This window comes from Manduca sexta, chromosome 6, assembly GCF_014839805.1.
Source record: "Manduca sexta isolate Smith_Timp_Sample1 chromosome 6, JHU_Msex_v1.0, whole genome shotgun sequence".
NCBI lineage: Eukaryota > Metazoa > Arthropoda > Insecta > Lepidoptera > Sphingidae > Manduca > Manduca sexta.
This window is the reverse complement of record NC_051120.1, coordinates 2,049,083-2,070,367: the sequence shown is the minus strand read 5'-3', so window position 1 is coordinate 2,070,367 and position 21,285 is coordinate 2,049,083. Positions and strand designations below refer to the sequence as shown.

At 34.8% G+C, this 21,285-nt stretch overlaps 1 protein-coding gene across 1 annotated transcript in view; it reads right to left on the bottom strand.

Annotated features, from left to right (window-relative positions):
- The window catches only part of LOC119193770, a gene marked incomplete at its 5' end in the record, with an annotated part of 47,520 nt that extends 30,375 nt beyond the window's left edge, over positions 1-17,145 (bottom strand). Inside the window, 1 exon segment of the mRNA XM_037447461.1 lies at positions 16,955-17,145. Within this exon segment, the coding sequence (XP_037303358.1) occupies positions 16,955-17,145 (191 nt within the window).
- Positions 17,146-21,285: the final 4,140 nt, after the last annotated feature.

The following is a 21,285-nucleotide window of genomic DNA, read 5'->3' as shown; positions in this document are numbered from 1 at the left end:
CATAGGCTTTCGGGGCGCACACTCACCGCTGGCCACCATGGTGGACGCTCTCCGGGAAGATATAAGTCAGCAAACGAATTGAATGGACTGCCGAAATAGAGGCACATAGGTTCCAAAGTAAGTAAGTAAGCAAAGCACACAGTATGACTTTTCGAAATTGAGTTTATTTTATTTTAAAAAATGCCCTTTAATAAAAAAGAAACGAAATAATTAAGCCTAAAAAATATTTTAAATTACCAAAAAAAAAAATCACCAAATCCACAACCCATTGACCAAACATTTGGCCAAAAGCAACCAAACCCTTTCCACTATCAATTGCCTTAAAAACATTTGATCCAACTTGCCTCCATTCAGACACTTCTAACCAATTCCTAACCAATACTGACATTTGGAGCGTATCCCATATTTAACAGGTAGCCGACATTGTCACCGATAACCGGTATTAAACACGACCGACACGATGTCGACACGTCGACGTCACGACACGTAATCGGACGTGTATTTACTTCGGAACTTGGACATAATTTTGATAATTAGCGTCTTAATGTGTCTTTTAGTTGGCATTCTGGTTGTTGCGGCTATAGCAGCTCTCGTGAATTTAGATTGGATATATATTTTTGTATATGAACGGCAAAGTGACACTCTACTCATGATGGTAAGTGGAGAGAGGTCCAATAGAATGTCGACTGACGAGAGATGATTACCCCTCAACAATCGACACAATTATGCCGGCCTGTTGGAACTGGGTATACACAGGCTGATCACGGAACGCGACACATTTACATGGGCTATTATGGCGGGTTTTAATTCTTTGTGTATGGTGGTCTCTATCTGTATGGATATAAAATATATTCTACCACCAGCATGATATTATATTACTCGATGAATAAAATTACTTAGATTTAGTGAGTTGATTATATGGCAAGAAGTGCAAGCTAAATACGCGACATATAGTTAAGTAACGTCAGATTCATTCATTAACGCAAATTAAATATTACATCAATAATAATTATATCCGAACCGTTTGAATCCACCATCGGAAACGCATTCGAAATATATGGCAAAAACAAAACAAAAACAAAATGAAAAACAACTGGCAAAATGGAGCAAACAAACGTAGCTCACGACTCGCCCGCCGCGTGATATTGGTGACAAAATACTTTTACGCCTCAACCGTTGCACTCGTGTAGTCGCTTGTTTTATTCCATTTTGTATTTGTTTTGTTCTCATTTTTGTTTTGTTTTCCGCTTCGTTATGGAGTTTTAATTAAGTTTTAATTTTATCTCACGGCTTCTGTTGTTTAATTGAGTGAATTTTTAAGTTTTTTAAATCAACCCAAGAATTATGGTTGTTAGTTTGGATTTTAATTGGTGTGATCTGATCATTGGGGTGGACCAAATAAATCGAGTGATTCAACGAAAGCGTGTATTTTAATGGGCCACATGTGTCCGTAGAAACATTGTGTACACAAATTAAGACTCAGGCACTTGAAAATAATATATTATTTTAGTGAAATTATAAATCATGGTAAACCTATTTTGCTGATATTGTGTTAAAAATATAACACACATCCCTTCACGCTTTTTATTCCCAAAGGGATAGGCAGAGTTGGCGTACCCACTTTGTACTGTGTGTTCCGTTCCATGACGTAATAGAGAGCGAATCTGTCGCTATGTCGAGACAAATTCCAGACCGGCTGATGCTCAGTAGAAAAACCCAATATCCCTTTGCCCGACCTGAGATCGAACCCAAGATCTCAAGACTGCCATCGAAACGTGATACAACTACGCCATTAAGCCAGTGTTGAAATTATCATAATCTAGAAATTATTCTTCTTCTGCTTGGCGATTATCTCGGCCTAGGCGCCAGGATCCGCCTTCCTTCTACGATCCTTCGTCTATAATAATAATCTAGTAAATATTATTATACTTAAAATCTATTTTTAACATCAAATTCTCAACCAAACCATCTTCTTCACTAAATCATACTGTAACGACGTGAAGATGTTTACTTCTTTTGCTTCTCTAGTCCACAAGTTCCTCACCACTAATGCATAATAATTATATAATTGTTCGAGCGATCTGCAGATTTCTCCTCGTCGTATGCTTTCTAATTACTGTGCCCAGTTGCAGTAGTGTCCACAGAAAAAATATCATAAAAACAGTTTTCACTATGAATGCATTGCAACCTTAACATTAAACGAACCATAATAACATTCCAATCTAAGATTGCAATATAATTCAGATTGATATTTCTTTATCGTGTTTTACGTGGTAAGGTAATTGAGCATTAATAATCTAATTAACTTGGGTAAATAAGCAGTTTCGGATACAAAGGCAATCTAGGAACGTTAATTGCAAAATGTGAATTTCAAACTGTTTAATACAGTTCTTTTTCCTCAGACTTTTACTAGCGAATCCATTGTAGTAAAAAGATGTCACGCCAAAATTGATAGTTGTACCGAATCAGTAGATAGATCCTCAGTAATACGATTCCGTTGAATGCTAGTGAACCGTAAAATTAATGACGTATTAAATGATCCCAATTCCTATCTTCAGATTGATATAAAAATGAGCCAATTAGAAATAAGTTTGTTTGGTTCGAGATGAGTTATTTTAATTAGTTTATTTTTACCATTTATAAAAAAATTGGGATTATGATTGTTCTATGAGATCAGCAGTAACAAGTTTTTTTTTTTCATTTTCCTTAATTTTTTCCTTTCAGAAATATGTTTCTCATAAAGTAATGTTAGAAAGTGCGCTGTGGTTAGTGTAGTGGGTAACTCAGTGAAAACTGAGTTATCGCACAGGATAGCATCTATGTGTGGCAGTGGGCTAGTACGGTATATGCGTCTGCACCGAGACATAACATTAAATTAATAAGTATTCGCTCGTTTACCGTGAAACAGTTGTTGCAACAACACTCTGTACCATTTTACTCTCTTGTAATATATAAAATTGCTTCTGCGTGGGCTGAATGGTGGACTTCTTCTTGATCTAGTTATGTTTATCAGCTATGGAGCGAGAGGTTGGTCTAATTACCAGGCAATAATTTCTGTGTCTTTTGGCCCAATTTGTTGGGACTGAATCTCAAAAAGGGTTGTTGTTAAAAACTAACCCCACGTATTCCAAAGTTGTCAATAATATTTTCTAAAATATGTAAAGTTTCAACACACGTTTCTTTTTTAAAGAGATCGTCTTGTTTGTTGCTTTACAAGTTATTCGGCCACCAAGAAGCACTGCAATGTCTATTTCTGCCGTTAAGCAGCAGCGTGTAGTCACTATTGTGTTACGGTTTGCAGGAAATTGTAGCCAGTGTAACTACTGGTTAATAAGACTTACCATCTCATGTCTCAGGATGGCGAGCGCAGTGGAATACCAAACAATACTTTGTAATTCAAAGTGTTGGATGATGTTTCTACTGTTTATGGGCGGTCGTATTGTTGACCATTAGGCAAATGGCAAGCTCGTCTCGTCATTCAAAGCAATAAAAAAAAAAATGAATTATTTTAATTTTCCGACAAGAAAGACTTTTAGGCCAGTTTAATTTCATTTGAGCATTATGAGCCCATATCTGAGATCTCATGTTGCATAAGGCAGTGCCGTATAGTATTTTTGTCATAATTTATTAACAGCCATGAACTTAAAACAAACTTGACATCATATCGTCATTCAATTAAAATTAACACGAAAATCTATCATCATAAAGTAAAAAATACCTTTTATATTTAAACTCGTCGCTTACCAATAAATTGCCGTCTATTTATACAAAACGGTCTGAAAGGATATAATATGCGAATAATACGATAAATTATCAACGGCAGCGCCGATGTGTGATTAATGGGGAGTCAGTACGAATTAAAATAATGTGAAGATAATGTTTATGATTGGAGATTTTAGAGTGTTAGATGGGATTGATGGAGGTGTTTTAGGTGAGGTTATAGTGTAAGTTTTATAATTGTTTGGATATTTAATTTGAGTGAATTTGACGTGATATTTGGCGGACATGTTTAATATTTTATAAAAGAAAAAAAAATGTAGTGAATTAATTTAAAAAAAGAAATACATATATTTAATATGAGTGATTTATATATGTGTTCTTTTTTATATTTTAAACCTTTTTTTTTCTTTTGTAAGAACCATGTTCTTAGCAGTAAATTATAATCTAGTTTTAAGACTAATAAGAAATACAATTCTAACCTAACTTTCTAGGTTAGATAATATTTTAAAGATGACAAATTTATTTATAAATCACATATCCGATACAGATAAATATAAAGAGCTAAATAGGGCTTCAAGTAAAAAAAGTCCTACTAATCTCAATTCCGAGTAATAATATCTTAAAAAAAATATTTTTTTAATTCAATAAACCCCAGTGTCAGTGCTCATTAGCATAAATTCATTACCACAGCTTATGCTTGCCGTAATATATTTCAGCGCCCTCGGGGAGTGCTGGCTTATCTGGACATAAATAATATTTTAGTATCGTCAACTCCGAAAATGTTTAAAATAGCGGTTAATTAGTAAAGTAATGTTAATTTCTTTATTATGTTGTGTCCTAAATAAGGCATGGATAGGGAGTTCGCCGTATTCAATATTTACATACAATGAAGTCAGTACGTCAGGTCCGTCTGGAAATCTTTATGGTATTTGTCCAGCAGTGGGCTTTGTGAGGCCTGTGACGTATGTACAAAGTCACGAAAAAACTGATAAAAGTTGTAAAATAATAGGTACAATTTTAAGATACTAACGTACAGATTAAACTTTTAATAAAATAATAAGTACCAATATTTTAAAAAAATGTTTGTTTGGTGTGTTTAATGCAATTGTATGAAGAGACGACATTAAAGGTGGTAAGTGTTTGTCTATAAAAGCAATACCACCAAGAATTTAATATTATCAAGTAAGGCATGTTTAAAAAGCGGCGATAGCCTAATTAGTTGTGGAACGGACTGCCGAGACGAATGTCCGCAGGTTCAAATCCCAAGGGCACACACCTCTGATTTTTCTAAAAAAATGATGTGTGTATTCTTTGTGAATTATAGCTTGCTTTAACGGTGAAGGAAAACATCGTGAGGAAACGTGCATAGCTGAGAATTTCTCTATAGGAATTTCGAAGGTGTGTGAAGTCTACCAATCCGCACTAGGCCAGCGTGGTGGACTAAGGCCTAATCCCTCTCAGTAGTAGAGGAGGCTCGTGCTCAGCAGTGGGCAAGTATATAATACAGGGCTGATATTATTATTATTATATTATTTTAAGGCATGGTTATACCGCGCTCGTCACTTTGAGACATTAAATGTCAAACTTCATGCTCAGTAATTATGGGCACTACGTCTATCAAACCTGTACTCCTAGGAAGAGTAATACGGAATTACGAGATATTCGTTTCAAAAAAGACAATGTTTAATTCTTTTAAACAGTCGTTAGGCGATACTAAATTTCGAAAAAGAGATTCGTTAATCATAGACGCTATTTATGTAAGGACGTAGTATAGCTGTGATAACAAGTCTGTTTCTCAGTGCTGACGGCATGGCAGCCTTCGCAGTGCGTAGACATAGAGCCGATGTGATCGGCTAATATTGAGATACAACAATTTGCTGATTAGAGTTTTGACACACATTGTTCTGAGGCTTCACATATTCTCGCGCGCAATGCTGACGCTGTTGTATTTTAGTTCCAATTACGCTCACGAAGCGCTGTTTAAATTTCTATATAAAATTTACTTTAGCGAAACCAAAACATAATAATATATTACGAACATTTTCGTGCTAGGGGACATATAAAATTTACTATAACATACCACGTATTCTATGACGAAAATATTAATGCTAGGAGACACATCAAAATGATCGCCTGCTTGGTGCTACTGTCCCTTCTTGCCTCTCCTGAAGTATCGCAGAAAATTTATAAAAAAAACCGTATTACTGTGTTATTTAGCTGAAATAAAAAGGGGAGAAATTAACTTCTTACTGCATTCAAGAGTTGATCTATCGTCACTACGTATTTACGTTTGTGCGTACACAAACAAGTTGGTACCAAAATATTTACGAAAATATCGCTCGCGGTGTGCTTATAATAAAATATTTCGTGGCGTTGGTACGGCGTGGAATGGTATGGAGCTGTTACTGCAGCTTTTTGTTATTTTCTTAATTTATCTAAGCGTGTAGGAATTTTTTTATTTATTTAAATAGTGTTTACTAGTAAATTTTATCGAAATTTTGGTGGTTATTAGTATAGAAAAATATGGGTGCGAAGAACATTTAATTTGATTGTTTAAACTCGTATTAATACTAGTAAAAAGTAACAAACAAGACTAACACAAAAAATAGAAATCCCTGAACTTTTGATACAAGGATATAAAAAAACTAAAATTGAGGTAACCTTCCTGTAATTATCTTATCAAATTGCAAGATTACGTAAGCCACGTACTCAATACGCCAGCATCAAAATGCAGCGAAGTTAAATGCAAACAGATTTATTTTTTCTCGTTAAAATTTAATAGCCGGTACCTACCGCGAATCCTATTGTCTTCGATTTTTTAATACCAATTATAATTATCGTTAATTGCGGCGTACTTCTATTGACAATGCAGATGTTAATGCTTATTGGTTAGTTCATTAAAATATTTTTATTCGAAGTAAATTGTCGTAAATTGTATTCGTGTGCACAGTGTCAACAATGTTGTTAGTTATTTGTTATGTTTTTCTTATATTTCAAATACCTTACTTCTCTTAATATGAATGCGAAAGTTTGTGAAAATGTTCGTTGGTTAAAAAAAACTCACAAACAGCTGATTAGATTTTAATGAAAGCTTGCACAGAGACTATGACCTGAATTATCACATATCCTTTTTATGCCTATAATTTGCTCCCATCGGAAATAATGAATATATTGCTACAGTGTTTTGAGGATTTTTGTTGCAGGAAAGGCTATTCACGGGGGCGAAGCCGCGACCAAACCTAGTTCTTCTATAAATTGTCAAACTGGACTTAGAATAATGAAATAATATTAGTAAACTCAGTACATGACTCCTATGTTTTAAAATCCCGCCTGAAGCGGCTATCTGTTGTATTTTGTACGGGAAATCTGCGTGAGGTGACATCCTAGATACTTCAAGCATGATGAAATTGTCAAAGAAGAATCGTATCCTTGAGTAATCCCCATTCTCTTCTTAGTCGGAAACTTATAAAAATTGTGTGTATTCATTTAACGATCTATGTTTTCAATTTTATACAGTATATTTTTTTTCCACTTTTTACAGCCCATTCATTCCTATATAAAAGAATAATGAACAATATTTAATATTTCATTAATTTTATTATTATCCAAAGATAAAAAATTACAAACAACTCCATACAGATATTTTCACTTTCACATACCGCCTCGGGTCACTGCCGAAATTCTGTCACGCAATCCCGCCATTAGGGGTTGTTCCCCCCACCCCCTGGCTCAGGAGCCGGCGAATTTTACAAACTACCCCACGTAATTTCGTAGGTACGTAGACGGCACCCCAATTTTGTGGGTAGCTTTTTTATGCGAACCCCATTGGTTGGAAGTTTGAAAGGATTTTCGTTTATGATTTTGATATTCGTGGGGTGGCTTTCTTGAGACGGGGGTTCGATGCCTGGCACGGACAGTTTTTATTTACTTGCGCTTTTTGTAATTTATGTTTGATTTATTAACTGAATTTTAATTTATGGGGTATTTTTAAATGACAGGGTTATCGTTCGTTTGATTGTAACGCCACGCTTACAGATATCACCAGCTAGCACTTTGAATTACCAAACACATCCCGATACAGCATTGTCCGCCTTATACATAAGACATTAAAGGTCATAATGTCAAGGAATTACGCTATAATATTCTTTGTCTGATAACATTGCTATTCCACCAAAAAATAAAACACAAAATTCATTGCATTTGATAATACTAATACATAAATAAAACACATTTAAATTTAGTAAAAAATTATGGAAAATTATTATTATAATGTTATTTATTACATCACGAAAGCGTGTACAACAAATGTCCTTATTCGAACCGCGAGTATCGATCAGCCCTTGCACTCAACAAGCCAACGCGTACCATGATAAAATCAGGAATTAAATTTCCTTTCATTTTGAAGTTATCAAGGGCTGGGCATTAGAGCCTTCTTACGTAACTTCGAAGCTTTTCAGTTGAAAATGCTGGCGGAAAATTTATTTTAATAAGTAGTACTTAAGTAATCTTTCTGAAAAAATACTATTTAGATAGACCATCGAAAAGGTAAACCTTTGTCTAAAACCTTAAAATTGATTACTTAATAATTTTATATAAAGTATGATGTAGTTTTAATTATATCAAATATATAAGTTTGAAGCGGCGATAGCCTAGTTGGGTGTGGAACGGACTGTCGAGACGAATGTCCGCAGGTTCAAATCCCAAGGGCACACACCTCTGACTTTTCTAAAAAATCATGTGTGTATTCTTTGTGAATTTATCGTTCGCTTTAACGGTGAAGGAAAACATCGTGAGGAAACCTGCACATCTGAGAAGTTCTCTATAGGAATTTCGAAGGTGTGTGAAGTCTACCAATCCGCACTAGGCCAGCGTGGTGGACTAAGGCCTAATCCCTCTCAGTAATAGAGGAGGCCCGTGCTCAGCAGTGGGCAAGTATATAATACAGGGCTGTTATTATTATATGTAAGTTTGTAAATATGTGTGATTGTTAAAAATTAATTAAAAAAACAGCGGAATAGTTTTGATTTGAATTTTATATTCAAATAGACCAAATCCTGGGTTACCTTAAATGATATTCTATAACTCGTAAAAGTACAATTTAAGCAAAAAAAACTTCTAACATTTTCAGTGGCAGTGAATTTATTACTTGATACTATGTCACGATGACAAAATTATTCTATAGACTCTACCTACCCCTATATCGGTGTTATATTGTATAGACAAAGCCCGATTTTCAGTTTGCACTATCCCCCGCTCTGCACCCTAACGTCTTATTTATATTTCATAAGGCGGCACCCTCGCTGGGTGTGTCAATATCTAATTACTAAGTTTCGTACCAACTTAGTTCTCTTTCTTTATTGATCTCATTAAGTTATGTTGCTAAATGGAAATAGGATAATGGATTGGATTAGTTGTTATGTATTATCGAATCCATTAGGATTGAATAATTAATAATATAATGTATTATATTATATATAAAGTTTATACTGTCCCACTGTTGGGCACGGGTAAGCTCTGGTACTCGTTTTAATGAGTAAGGAAAATATCGTGAGGAAACCTATTTATTCATGATTTTTATAACAATTTAGAAGGTATTTTTTATTCGGGAAAATGATCCCACTGCACCTGATGGTAAGTGACTGATGAGAGATGATTACTCCTCGGCAGTCCGCACAATTATGCTGGCCGAATTGGATATACACAGGGTGATCCCAGAGCGCGAAACAATTACATGAGCCACTATGGCGTGTTTTAACACCTTGTGTACGGTGGTCGCTATCTGGGCGGATATAAAATATATCCTACCACCAAGTATGTAAATACTACAGTAAGTGTGGTAGACAAAGGCTTAAACCCTAACAGTAGTAGACACCGTATCTAGCAATATATATACTGTCTAATAAGGCTGGTATGTCTAGTATTGATAAAAATCAATGCAGTTACCGTATTTTCATCACAATAAAGATCATTTTCCCTAATCTATACGGCCTTGGTATTGTATGAAAGCTATTTACCTTTCAGTGCGCAATATTTATTCTGAGCATTATGCGTGTACTCCGTTACAAATCGTGACCTCAAACCATTTACACAAAACACCTTTTAATTCTTACCGAGTTATGAAAAATAGCGATAATTGTGTTTCACCTTCGTTTAATGTAATGTTAAATGTTATTTGTATAGTTTACGGCGTACTTGTAATGAATAAAGTCATTTGGGTTTTGTTTCGTGAAAAATAATAATTTGATATTTTTGTAGGTCACTGTACTCTGTGTCGTTATGCTGTTGTGCGCGGTCATTTCAGTAGTTTTAATATTTATTATTAATTAATGCGTTAGTAATAAATTATGATAATATTAAAAAAAATGTCAACAATAAAATTTATAAATCTGTGTTTTGACTTATCATTTTATCTCTTAAATGGAATGGTACGAGTAATATATGGAAATAAATATAGTTTTTATTAATCTATTCAAATGTTTGATGGAAGGGCTTTTAATCGCTAATATTTTTATCTCTTAAATTGAATTATAGGAGTAAGTTGAATTATAGATGAAAATAAACCCTATTTATACTAATCGAATCGAATTACGCCTACAAAATATAATTATTATTTTCCATAGTAAGTATGTTTTTTGACAATCTACCATCTTGAACCATTTGGTACCATCCTAAAACGTGCGACGTTGTGTCAAAAACCGAAGCTTAGTATTCGTGTTAATCAAGATGTGATTTTTTTAAAATCAATTACTACCACGATAAGCACAGACGATGTGACAAATTAGCTTTTTTCTACCAAGAGCGGTGTTTCATGAAAAACAATAAACCACGATAAGGTATGGCAATCCATCATGACTTTCAATGTTAGAAAAAATGTTTTGTACTTGTGTGTGAATGGAAGTATTTAATGTGTTTTTTAAGGTTTTTCCTTATCACTAACGTAACATTGTAATTAAAAATAAATATTAACGTAAAATGTTTTCACATCAATACTTTTCAATGTTAAACCTCCTTTAATTTTACATTGTGACGTCACAAATGTACCTACAAAATCATTCAAAAATGGAACCTTTTAGATAACCTCTTTTAATTCTACATTATGACGTCATAATACCAACCTACAAAAATTCAAAAATGGAACAGCCACATCAAAACCATTCAAGACATCAAGGACCTAAAGTAAAAAAAAAAAACAAACCAGCCAGTGTTCCGAGGCGTTAAAAAAATCGTTCGTGCGCGCAAACACTAAGCTTTATCAGATCAATTATATATTCGTCGGCGCGTTCACGACATATTAAATTTTAATACGTTTTTAATAAACGTTATTATATTTGATAGACTTTTACTTGTGAATTATGAAAAAACTGTTTATGGTGTGATAAGGGTTGGATTAATGGAATTTCGGTTTTATTGGGTCCTTAGTAGAAGAAGCAATTATGTTTATAATGACGTCGTACGTCGCGAGATGGGCTTTGTAGATTACGGATTAATTGATTTCAGTTTTCTAGTTTTGAAATAGCAACGCCAGTTATGATTTTTGAAACATTGATACCGCACTGCGCTCGTTACCCGATGTAAGATGTTAAGTCTTATAATGGTCTGTAACTATATACCCCCTTATTCATAGACGTTTTTTATCTAAGGACGGAGTAAAGCTGTGATAACGAGTCTGTTCCTCAGTGCTGACGGCATGGCAGCCTTCGCAGTGCGTAGACATAGAGCCGTTGTGATTGACTTATATTGTTGTATTTCAATCAATTATCACAGTTTTACTCTGTCCTTAGATAAAAAAAAATCTATGAATAAGGGGGATAGACTGCAATACCAAATTAATCTAAGACGTCGTATAATAATAATATCAGCCCTGTATTATATACTGTCCCACTGCTGGCCACGGATCGCCTCTACTAGAGAGAGAGGGAATAGGCCTTAGTCTACCACGCTGGCCTAGTACGTATTGGTAGACTTCACACACCCTCAAAATCCCTATAGCGAACTTCTCAGGTATACAGGTTTCCTCACGATATTTTCCTTCACCGTTAAAGCGAACGATAATTCACAAAGAATACACACATAAGTTTAGAAAAGTCAGATGTGTGCCCTTTTGAAGCGGACATTCGTCCCGGCAGTCCATTCCACATGCAACAAAGCTATCGCCGCGTAAGACGTAGTATACCAGTTTATTTAGCTATACGTCTTTAGCGATTTCCTATCAATAAAGTAAGGTGGCTTCTGAATTAGCATAGGATCGATATTGCCTTCCGCGGAGCGTTTCGTGGCAGGCACGGGCTTGGGTTATGTACTCTGAAAAAGTGCGCAGGGGTTGTAATCTTGGGTTTGTTCTATGTACAGGCTTATGTGGTTTTGGTGCAGGTAATGGGGCTATCTGGATAGATTTTGTTGAGAAATCATATTTTTTTTTGTTTTGTTGTGATTTTTTTTAATGAAATGTAAGAGAGTATGTCTAAGAGAGTTGTAGTTTATGTAATAAATGAAAAGATAGTTTGTTAGAGAGAGAGAGAGAGAGAGTATTTTTATAACAGGGTTGATGCAAGCTAAACTGTTTCTTTTGTAAGAAAGAGAATGGCTGTTATTTTGAAGTGTGACAAGGAAAGATAGATGTATGAATTAAATGTTTATAATTATATAACTTTGCTAGTTTATTTAATATTTTATGTGCTAAAATACAGATAATTGAGTTTTCATGGGGTACTAATTTTTCTATGTTCTTCGACCATTTCTTTATTGAATTATATGTTGACCCAATGTTAAATAACATCGTCACTGTAAAATGTATATTTCTGCCGCCAAGCAGCAGTGTGTAGTAACTGTTGCGTTTCGGTTTGAAGGACATTGTAGCCAGTGTAACTACTGGACATAATGAGACGTAACATCTCATGTCTCAGGATGGCGAGCGCAGTGGAATACCAAACCATATGTAATTCATGGTGTTGGATGGTGCTTCTCCTGTTTATGGATGGTCCTATCGCTAACCAACGGGCAAACGGCAAGCTCATCTCGTCACTCAAACCAATAAAACATCATACTAGTAGAACCGACGAATTTAAAGACAGGTTAGTTTCCTTTGTCAAACACGTTGGCACAATTCAAAATGGCGTTCAAAAGCTTTTTTCTCCCAACCGATCTATATCGTCACAAAAATTCCTCATTACCTAATTAGAGAGCGGGCCAGTGACGCATCGATAAGTTCGGCATGATATATCGATATTTTCACCATATAAATCAGTGGTACATGTTCCGAGAAAGCTGGTGCGGCTACCGGTAATGTTTTTCGATGTCCAACTATCGAGTAGACACCCCGCGGAGTGCCGACGAAATCTTCCCGAAACGATATAACCCGTTGTAATCGATTCTTCAACAATCGATTTAATTAGAATTATCGAAATCTTTAGCTGTACTGTTGCGGGCAGAAGTGTTAGGGCCTTAGTTTTGTGGTATACACTTGTGATAATGTTTTGTCTCGCTTCCTCGTGGATAAAGTCTGAGTTTATGTATATATTTTGTATATATTTACGTAGACAGAATTACGCTTTCTCCTAATTTAAAAGTAGGCGCATCTTCATGTTAATTTCCATATAACGGCGGGCCAATTGCCATTTCTCATACAAAATCCTAGACACCCAACTAAGGAATCGAGTCCGAAAGGCCGAGACGTCACACTGTTGTAAATTATACAACGCCATCGCGAAATTCATACTCCCTTAGATGGACGGAGTAAAGCTGTGATAACAAGTCTGTTTCTCAGTGCTGACGGCATGGTAGCCTTCGCAGTGTGTAGACATAGGGCCGATGTGATTGCTTAATACTGAAATACAACAATATTCGAATATACGAATTCTTTATTTAAAAATTCCTCAAATTCTGCGGTATTTGTACTAATAATTTTTTTTTTTATTTATTTATTATCTGACAAGCAGTTATAAAAACTGATAAGCGCCTGTATTTTATTAATCACTAATTATTTTATAAATTCGCAATGTAGCTGTCAAGTCTGTTCTTGAATATATTAATATTTCGAGCTGACACAACATCTTTAGGTAACTTGTTCCATGCTTCAACCACTCTATTACTTAGAAAGTGTTTATGAGGTTTGTTTAGAGATCTGGTAGTGGCCAATTTAAGGTGCAATTTTTTGCAAGAGATATCTATAATTGTCGTTGAAAACAAGCCAAGCTGACTATAATTATGTATGTACAACTGTTGTTGAGTGTACTTAAATCCGCGACCGATCCCTCGGTGCGCGATAAAACATACCAGCCCCCCGCCGATTTTTATATCCCGCGCGTACTGAATAAAATTATAAGAATCGTTAATAACTCATGCGGTGATATACAACTGTGGTAGCTGACGTATGCTAAACATTGCTGGGGTCAATTAATGCTGGTGAGATGGGGTTATTGGGGTGGATTCGGCTGATAGTGACCATTATAGAACATAATTGGGAATATGGTTTTTATGTAGATGGCATGGCAGTATAGGACTTATATCGTTAGATTTTAAGGCCTAGTCTAGATCCATTGGGTTCAATATCATTAGCGTTATCATGTTTTTTCCAAGGTTGTTGTTCACATGATTGTAAATGATTGCCTTTGTCTGAAATATTTTCAGAGTTGTGATTGTGTTGTTAATTTTTATAGGAAAATTGGGGACGCATTTGGCAATTTTATTGACCGAAAGGGTATGAAACTGCCATTTGTGTCGGTTTTCCGCGAAATCGCCGTTAAAGGTAAACGGTTTACAACGCACCTCCACAGCATTACATGTAATGGTTCTAAGGAATGTGACAGTAAAAGAATACTCCCTTACCTTACTATAAAAAATATCAGATACTAAGTCGGTGGAGAAACGAGGTTCCGGAGTTCATTCTACCTTACACAAATCATTGCATAATATTTAGATTAAGTTTTCATATCTCTGCCCTAATAAAGCACTTATTTTCGTGTAAATGTAACGCATTCTAAATTCAAAATAAATTGAAACAATTTGAAAAATCCCAATTAAAAAGAATTTAAAAAAAGAACATCAAAATAAACAATTATTAAACAGTTATCCGAATTAAAGTGCCGTGAACACACATAATTATAGATACGAACAGAATCGGGATCACGACCACATCAAGCGTGCATTAAAAGCATCGAGAAATGCAATAAACTCAGCTGACAACACTAAATAAGTGTCGGCAGTCACATTTATAAGTAATCGAATACGGTGCACGGTATCGGTTCTATTCAATTTATCGATATTTGTTTGTCGATAAGTGTGCTCTCTACGATTGTCGATAATTTTAGGATTAGCGCTGAATTGACTAATATTTATGCAAATAAATTGAATTTATATAATATGAATAATTTTAAATAAAGGACTTTTCATTTAACATTTTCGAACTTAGCCAAAACATAACTTATAATATTTTATAATCTCTTTATTTCCTTGTTTTAAAGGTTTGAATTGGTTCCAACTAGCCTTTTAGAAGTTTTAGATGTAATCTATATCTTATTTTGATTTATATATGTTAGGTACAATAATAAAATTGGTAGATTTTTTAAATGTAATATTTACAATGAAACAATTATGTTATCTAGAAAACGGAAGATCACACAAAATTTGCTAATAATATTCGTAAATAAAAACTCAAAAATTTCCCTATCGTAGTATCTACCCACGAATTACTCTAATAATTCAAGTGTATTTTAAAACAATAATTCAAAGGTTTAAGGTTATAGCTTAAGGTCCATTTTTCAAATTTAATATGACGAAATTTTAAAGGCCGAAATATCCATGCATATTAATTATTTTTACGCTTTTCTTTCAACTGCGAGAACTAATCACTAACTAGACGTGAATTTAAATTCTTTACTTGCCAATACTTGTTTAGTTACCCAGATTAAAGGTAAAACAAAATGTATGAAAATGGACCTTAAGCTATAACCTTAAATTTAACTCTGCTGGTTAGTTTTAATAGCTTTGTAAACGTATATTGTGGCGGTATTTAAATGAATATTAGTATTAATACTCGTTCATACATAAACTGTAGACATATACAATTACATGAAAGTATTTCTACTTGCCTATTTTAGTAGCATTCTTAGAAGTTTTGGTAAGAGATATTTCCATAGTAATAGTACGCACTTATCCCTGTAAGTACTAGATCCTTATTCCCTAACCGTGTTAACTCGTGACACAGCCGTGTTACGTTATCTTCTTGAAATTAGCGTCTTTATAAGTTATACGAACCGTAGATGTAATTTAAAAAAGTGTAAATAAATTTCAATAAAAAGTAATTTTAATTTTACAAGCCATGTCACTATTACTAGTCTGAGAGAATTCTTTGCAAACAGTTTCACTCACACTGATAGTTCGAAATAGACTATATAGATGCCTATGTTCAGATTAGACTTTGGCTGACTAATACCTCAGTCTGCCCCGTGATCACGAAGGCTGCAAAGTCTTCGAAACGTCGAAAAAAAGTATATAAAATCCGCAAAATAGTTTTACTTTAATGGCTACTAATTACGTAAAATCTGAATCTGAAATCATTATGAAAATCAGATTAGAAGCTGGTGTAAAATCAGCCCCTATTAGCTTCATAATTGTCGTACTGCTCCATTGGCAGTATACTTGAACTGTTAAATATGATCTGCTTAACAATAATTTGTATGAATTTCTATTTGTAATAACACCTAACTCGGGGTTGGAACTTGTACACAATATTAATGATCATAGGTTCGCTTAGATTGACCCTAAGGGAATAATCTGTACTTACTCTACTTTTTATTAAATAAGTCGGTAAACGGGTAAATACGTCATCTGATATTGTTTGTTTTATTGCCCATAAACACAACACGAAAATAATCATGGATGCTCTGGTTCTTTAAGGAAAAGGATTGCAGAAGGATGCTGGTGTTAAAATCCGGAACCAAAATGATTATTAAAAAATTACAATATCACCTATAAAAATTAAGCTCCTATAGAAATTAAAATCCACGCTAATGTGTCAAAATCATCTCCTAACAAGCTAATTGCAAAAATCATCATAACCATCAAATCACATGTAATGAATATAAGTATAGCCTGCCAAGAAAATAAAAGACCTGCTTTCAGACACTACTCTTGCTTGTTTCTTATGAAGTTTCCAATACAAGAAAATAGTTCCATGTTTTACTACAACATGGCGAAGTTATTTTTTGTGTGCATTGTATTTTCAAATTGACCCTACCTTGAAAGTAGCTCTTGGTCCGAAGGTAGCTGACTGACAGCCGCAGGATGGACAGCCGGTCCAGCTTGCTGAGGATGTTCTGCTCGAAAGGCAGCAGCGAAGCGAGCGTGTCCAGCTCCGCGTTGAGCCGCTCGCGATGCCGCTTGCTCGGGTTTGATTTCGTGACGCCATCTTTTGATGGTGGTTTGATGCTGTGAAGATTAATTGGGATAAGATCTTTTTTGTTGCTTTGAATGACGCGACGAGCTTGCCGTTTGCCTGATGTTAAGCGATACGACTGCTCATAAATAGTAGAAATACCATCCAAGACCTTGAATTACAAAGTATTGTTTGGTATTCCACTGCGCTCGCCATCCTGAGACATGAGATGTTAAGTCTTATTATGTCCAGTAGTTACACTGGGTACTATGTCCGTCAAATCGGAACACAACAGTGACTACACACTACTGCTTGGCGGCTGAAATAGACATTGCGGTGGTACCTATCCAGGCGGACTCTCACATATCAGATACCTACCACCAGTAAGACTAAGATGCTAAAATACAATTATATATAAATTTTAATTGTGCTAGATTCAATTGTATTTATTAGGGTAAATTTCGATTCAATCGCTTTTGTATGTCCCTCTGGAAATCTTAAGGGCAGGGGTATATTTAAAATAGATTTCACCTGGTTGATGATTAGGGTATAAATACTTAATCACTATAGTTGTATAATAATATCACCCCTGTATTATGTACTGTCCCACTGTTGGCCACGGGCCTCCTCTACTACTGAGAGGGATTAGGCCTTAGTCCACCACGCTAGCCTAGTGCAGATTGGTAGACTTCACACACCTTCGAAACTCCTATAGATAACTTCACAGATGTGCAGAATTCCTCACGATGTTTTCCTTCACCGTTAAAGCGAACGATAATTCACAAATCACTATAGTCGTATAGTTTTGTATAATACTAGTATTTAATATGCACATATTATATTTAAAATGTTTTTCTAATCGGATATCCTTGTAGGGTTTTAAACAAGCCCGTCTCCAAACATCGGTTTTCGGATCATTCATATTTCTAAGGTCGAGACAGCGGTAGCTGGCCGGCTGGTCACGCGACACTTTGCATAGCCGCGGATAAGGGGCGAGCATTGCAGTATTGTGATATGTTTTTTGGGTCCTTTTTCGACCCTTAAATAAAGGAAACGCGACGCTTCGCAGATGTATTGCTTTGTTTTTCTAATTGATAATATTCATGAGGGGTTTCGAATCGCGGGTAGGCACGTTATGCGATTATGGAGTTGTTATGGCTGCATTAGGAACAAAGGCGTGTGAGTCAAATTTGATGGTTATTATAGACTTTAAATCTTAGATGTCTGTTTATTTATGTTAATATATAAAGATAAATAGTTTGTATATTTAAAATTGGTCACGGGCTGTTTACAAAGGCAGACTTCGAAACAACGGGGAAAATTAAGATATTGAAACCGCGATAAAATCCGAAAAGTAGTTTAATTTTAATGTCTCACATTCGTGTAAACATAAGAAATTACTCATTTGTATGTTTGTTTGAACACACTAATTTCAAAAACTATTCTTTCGAGAACTATTAATTTATCGAGGAAGGCTATTTAACTCTATGCTATGAACAAAGAGAGCGAATCAGTAATGAACAATGTTGCAAACATGGGTAAATATTTCTTTTGAGAGCTTGCGTTGCGTACGCTGGCTAAACGGTTAATGTTACGCAACAATCAAGACGCACGGAATTATTCCTCTTAAAAATTTCTAAAAAATATTTTTAAACGAAGTCCCTTGCTGTCTGTCTGTGTAAACGCGATGTATTCAAAAACTACCTAACGGATTGCGATATAATTTGGTATGGAGATAGTTTGAGACCCTGGGAAGGACATTGGTTACTTTCTATCTGGGGATAATGTATAGTGAGACTTTTAGCCCGGAAAATCATTCACGCGGGCGAAGCCGCGAGCAAAAGTTATTATATACATGTCATTCCCATATATTATTTGGTTTTTCTTAACGTTACTAACTTGTAGAGAGGCGTCTTTTATAAATCTCCTGATAAGAATTATTTTACTTTCTTTTAGTATGAATGGAGCATTTGTTTCTTCGAGTTGGAATTACTTTTCAGTCATACTTTTTTTACTGATAATAACTTTGGGACCAAATTCACTGTGCAACCTTACTCATTATTAATTACACTTTAATTTATCAATATTACCTTCACATAGTATAAAACAAATTCGCTTTCTCTGTCCCTATCTATGTATGCTTAAATCTTTAAAACTACGCAACGGATTTTGATGCGTTTTTTTTAATAGATAGAGTGATTCAAGAGGAAGGTTTATATGTATAATAACATTAATTAAATAGTGGAGAAATATTACACTCGTGCGAAGCCGGGGCGGGTCGCTAGTTAGTTTATATAGCAGAATCTTTATTCTAGTAAGTCTCCAATCTATCATAAACAAAATCGATTTAATTATAACTACTAAGTATAATTTTTAATATGTTTTATTTGTTTTCGTTAATTTGTATTTGATAATGTATTATGCATAATTTAAACTAAATTAGTGCTTTGACGGGTATGGAGTTGAATTTGTGTTAAATATTTTTGGTGCAAGTTTGATTTGGCGAGAAATAAAAGGGGAATTTTTAGTGTAATAACAACATCGAGTCGTAGAAGATATTTTAAAATTTAAAGTTAAAACCTGTGAGCTACTGAGTCAAAAGTATTATAAGATCTAGAAAAAGAATTTTTTGACCTTAATTATACATTTTTAATGGTATAAAAGATATTTATTAGTATGTACATAAGTGCATAGAATGCATTTTAAATAGTGTTAGATAATTCCTTATTAATTCCAATATAATTGTCTTTTACAAAACAAATAGCAATGACCTATCCGACTTCAAAACGTTGAGTTAATGTGAATTAAAATTAACTATTTAGTATTACTTTACTTATACTATAATAAACTTTGATTTTTTTGTCATATGGAAGCATATAGTAGTAATCATATTTAAAAAGATATAAAGCCGACTTCATACATTTCTTTGTCCAAAAATAACTTCACATACGGGCATAAGTCATCGCCACCCGTCGTTTTTGTTGATTTATACAGAGGTAAGTATCAAACGGCGCAAGCGCATCCCTTTGGTATAACATTCATGAAATTTGTATTCATACACCAACTCTGACCACAGTAATTTCAACTCAATGTTAAGTACTTAAGGTGTATAGTCGAATGAAGTACGGAGTGTATGAGACGCGAATAAATCAACGAGCGATTATTTCTATAAATTGTAACTCGATTAACTTATAATCGACGGTGGATTGTAATGTTGGGTATAATATCGATTCTATATCAATCGATATCACTATTTATAGACGAAGGAATTTTAATACTTTCTCGTTTACATGTTTAGCATGTGTATGGGAAAATTACTTTAATCCACACAGTTATATAAGTATTAAGGACGAATTCAGTCAGGTCGAGGATAGGATCATAAATAGATAGTAAAATAGACTCTATGTATCAGAGATAAGGTCTTTATAGGTGCCAATGCTGTGTATGTTTCTACCGCCCATCACTGGTCTAATCGGTTTAAAGGACTGTAGTCTTTAGAAATCTTACTCACCTTACTAATTACAAGCGAAATATGTCAGTTTACGTTGGATTTCTATAAGAGTAGGAACTACTAAACCCATTTTTTAAATAAATCACACAGGAAACTATATAACTTTATTATATTGCTGTAAGCTACTTCTTATCTCGGGAAAATATAAAGCGGAACTTCCCGGTAAGCAACGGCTGCTTAACATCAGGCGGACTACTAGCTCGTTTACCGGCTAAGGCAAAAAAAAAATACTTTTATTCCGGAAAATCTTTAGCACGCGGGCGAAGCGACTTAAAACTAGTTATCTTCATTCTAGGGCTGGGGCAGTATGAATGTACTTCTTTTTTTTTTTATTGCTTTGAATGACGAGACGAGCTTGCCGTTCGCCTGATGGTAAGCGATACGACCGCCCATAAGCAGTCGAAACGCCATCTAACACCTTGAATTACAAAGTATTGTTTGGTATTCCACCGCGCTCGCCATCCTGAGACATAGGATGTTAAGTCTTATTATGTCCAGTAGTTACACTGGCTATAATGTCCTCCAAACCAGAACACAACCGTGGCTACACACTGCAGTTTGGCGGCAGAAATAGACATTCCGGTGGTACCTACCTAGACCGACTATCACGTATGTGAGACCTACCACCAGTAATTGCGATCTTAATTTTGACAGTTAATTTATTACTTCATAAATTTTGACA